Here is a 3,763-nt window from a genome sequence, read left to right on the forward strand (position 1 = left end):
CAACGTGCAATAGACGCTGAAGCTACAAGTGCAATAGACGCTGAAGCTACAAGTGCAATAGATGCTGAAGCTACAAGTGCAATAGACGCTGAAGCTACAAGTGCAATAGACACTGAAGCTACAAGTGCAAATAGACGCTGAAGCTACAAGTGCAAATCGACGCTAAAGCTACAAGTGCAAAAAGACGCTGAAGCTACAAGTGCAAATAGACGCTAAAGCTACAAGTGCAAAAAGACGCTGAAGCTACAAGTGCAAATAGACGCTGAAGCTACAAGTGCAAATAGACGCTGAAGCTACAAGTGCATATAGACGCTGAAGCTACAAGTGCAAATAGACGCTGAAGCTACAAGTGCAAATAGACGCTGTGCCCAAGGCACAACAAATACAAGTGCTGTGTACCGGTGCCTGGGTTGTATGGGGTTGGCACGAGCGTAGACAGTAAATATAACACAGAGCGAATGGGGAATGTAAGAGTGCAGAGCCCACAAACACTCCATCTGCAACTATAGAGCGGCGCACTAGGCGCAGCACAGTCGTTCAATGGGACTGTCGCACAGAGTGCAGTGTGGTTCTAACAAACCAACACCACACTCATGCACCACAACAGAGAATGCAAAGACGGTGATCTAGCGGAGGGATACTATTTATATGAACACCCCCTACATAGCAGCAGGAGAAAGACTCTCGACGCAATCCCCTGCAAGAATAGACTCCACACAACACATGAATGACAACTGTTTGTTGCAAAGGGAGTAGCCATATGCACACGCCCTATGAATCTAGTTTCCTCTCGGGCGCATCCATGGCAAATTCAATGCGCACGACCACACATGGTATTGTGGACGTGGTGGGGGACATACAATCATCTTCTGCTTCTGCATTTGCTGTTTCATGACAACGGGTTTAGCGATCAACATCCACGGGATGCAGCACAACGCCAGCACAACCAGAATGGTCTGCGCCACTGCCTGCCCTGGGTACAGATACGTGTTGTCCTCATACGACACCTGTGGCAAACAACCAGGCAACGCATTGAGCAACGCAATGAGCAACGCAATGAGCAACATAATGAGCAACGCAATGGTCAACGCAATGAGCAACACAATGAGCCACGCAATGGACAACGCAATGAGCAATGCAATGAGTAACGCAATGGTCAACGCAACGGCCAACGCAATGAGAAACGCAATGAGCAATAACGTCCGCGGAATGAACAATCGGAAGTCAGAAAAAGTGTTGCAACGGTTGATTCACGGCCACCCGTGGACAGGAGAGCGTAGCTATAGGTGACAAGAAATGAGAGCAGCCACAGCGCACATACCGTGCCAGGGGCCAAGAACATGTTGACCATGGTCACCAGCAGGTTGGGGTCTGTTTGTATCCGCATGACGTCACCCGGGGGCACGGAGTTCTCCAAGGGACACGACTGATCCAGCGCAGGAATACAAATGGTGTCAAAGGTCATACACCACCTGTGCAGCAGACAAACACACAAACACACACAAGCAAGTGAGGTGAATGGATGAGCATGTGAAGCAAACAAACACACAAACACACACAAGCAAGTGAGGTGAATGGATGAGCATGTGAAGCAAACAAACACACAAACACACACAAGCAAGTGAGGTGAATGGATGAGCATGTGAAGCAAACAAACACAGAAACACAAACAAGCGAGTGAGGTGAATGGATGAGCATGTGAAGCAAACAATACACAAACACAAACAAGCGAGTGAGGTGAATGGATGAGCATGTGAAGCAAACAACACGCAAACAAGCAAAGTGAATGAATAAGCATTCGAAGGGACTTAACAATCACCCATATCAATGTCATGGGGCTATGGCGCATCCAGCAATCGAGTATTGCAAGCTCTATGGGTCTGATGAGATGCTCCAATTAACTTTTTCTTGTAACACATTCGATTGAGACCCTTCTAAGATTCGCACAACAGTACAGAGAGTTGCAGAGCGTATCAAGTTATTAAACAACGCATTCAGAACAGTCGTGAATTACAAATAATTTGAAAGCACCATGACAAGTCATGAGGAATATAAATGACGTTCCAATTGCCACAGACAACCTACTTCATTAGGATCATGATGTCCATGTATCCAAAGATGGCTATCAGGAAGATGAATTGAGGGAAGAATTCAGCCCAAATGCGGTAGGACTGGCCGAAGTGCAGATGATTGACACACTGCAGACTGCAATGGGATGGGCACAGCCAAACGCACAAACCGTGTCAGTGGCCAATAGGTCTTTGCAATCAATGCTACGCAGAGAAGAGAGATATACGCCCAGTACAGCAGCAACAGGGGCGATTGGAACCCTAAAACCCTAAAAGCAAAAAACCCCGACATCACCAAAAGCGGATGGGCCGGATGTCACGTACCATATAGCCACACTCATGTGCACCACTCCGATGAGCACAGACAGCTTCATCTTGAACGAATTCAATTGGTTGAGCTTGTTCTCTGCCAGTGTCCATGTGGGGTCTACACCCACGGGATACGGATTGCCATTCCATCCACAGCCATCAGGGCACATCGGGCACACTGTGCAGTGTATGTGAGCGATAGGGAAAGCGTTACAAGCCTAAAACCCATAAACGTTAACAACAGGTAACTAAGGCGAACCTAAAACCCTAAAATGTAAACAGCAGGCAGCTAAGGCGTGCCTAAAATCCTAAAACGTATTAGCATGAATACGTCACGAGTCTTGCATGAATACGTCACAAGCCTTGCATGAATACGTCACAAGCCTTGCATGAATACGTCACAGGCCTTGCATGAATACGTCACAAGCCTTGCATGAATACGTCACAAGCCTTGCATGAATACGTCACAAGCCTTGCATGAATACGTCACAGGCCTTGCATGAATACGTCACAAGCCTTGCATGCATACAATACGTCTAGCAGTCGCAGGCACTTACAGTCGGGCGAGTCAGCGGCGTAGCACAGGCCAGTCGTGTTGAGCTTGTATGTGCCGTTGAAGGGTTCCGTTGGCAGGTCCCATCCCGTGGGGTAAATCCACATCTGCTTTGAGAAGATGTCGTTGTAGATGGCTCCGGTGTAGATGGAGAACAGGCCCATGAGAATGATGATATACCGTCCCTGCAATGCCACGGATGTCAAACGTAAATAAACGAAATGTGTAGAATGAAGGCGAGGCATTTGTTTTCGAATATATCTTGTGACAATGTGACCTGTTGACGAGCATGCAGGTGAAAGTGGCGTGTCGTTGCTGCTGAATGTGGTGTGTGGTGGGTGTGTGTGGTGTGTGTGGTGTATGTAGTTGCACTGGTCGGTTGCTATCATTGCGCAGGTGATACGTAATACGTAATACGTGAGAGTGATACGTGATTCGTGAGTATGAGTATGAGTGTTAGTGTGGCAATCGCGCGTAATGTCACCTGAACCCATGGCCACCAGTCACACCACCCACGAGCAAACCCTAAAACCCTAATTGTGACCAGCGACAGTCCTTACAAGAATGGTGAGCAAATAATTCCAATGCACACCCAAAATAAAACCTTAAACCTCAAGAGAAAGGAGTCCCCATGTAATTAATCCCAACGCACGCAGAGGGGATGGGTAATGACACACACACGTACATGCCACTGCATACACCTGGAAGAGCGTCATCCACATTTAAAGGAGTCCCCATGCAACTAAACGCACACACACCTGGAAGAGCGTCATCCACATTTAAAGGAGTCCCCATGCAACTAAACGCACACACACCTGGAAGAGCGTCATCC

The 3,763-nt window shown here is 47.7% G+C and overlaps 1 protein-coding gene across 1 annotated transcript in view; it reads right to left on the reverse strand.

The window, feature by feature from the left end:
- SARC_04539 (hypothetical protein) overlaps nt 1–3,704 on the reverse strand; it is a gene marked incomplete at its 5' end in the record, with an annotated part of 5,516 nt that extends 1,812 nt beyond the window's left edge. The window contains 6 exons of the mRNA XM_014301627.1: nt 861–1,007; nt 1,322–1,472; nt 2,086–2,205; nt 2,394–2,556; nt 2,936–3,116; nt 3,690–3,704. Coding sequence (XP_014157102.1) covers nt 861–1,007; nt 1,322–1,472; nt 2,086–2,205; nt 2,394–2,556; nt 2,936–3,116; nt 3,690–3,704 — 777 coding nt within the window. The remainder of the gene's footprint in view (nt 1–860; nt 1,008–1,321; nt 1,473–2,085; nt 2,206–2,393; nt 2,557–2,935; nt 3,117–3,689) is intronic.
- Between the last annotated feature and the right edge of the window lie 59 nt (nt 3,705–3,763).

The sequence above is a fragment of the Sphaeroforma arctica genome (genome assembly GCF_001186125.1).
Source record: "Sphaeroforma arctica JP610 unplaced genomic scaffold supercont1.259, whole genome shotgun sequence".
In the NCBI taxonomy this organism is placed as follows: Eukaryota; class Ichthyosporea; order Ichthyophonida; genus Sphaeroforma; species Sphaeroforma arctica.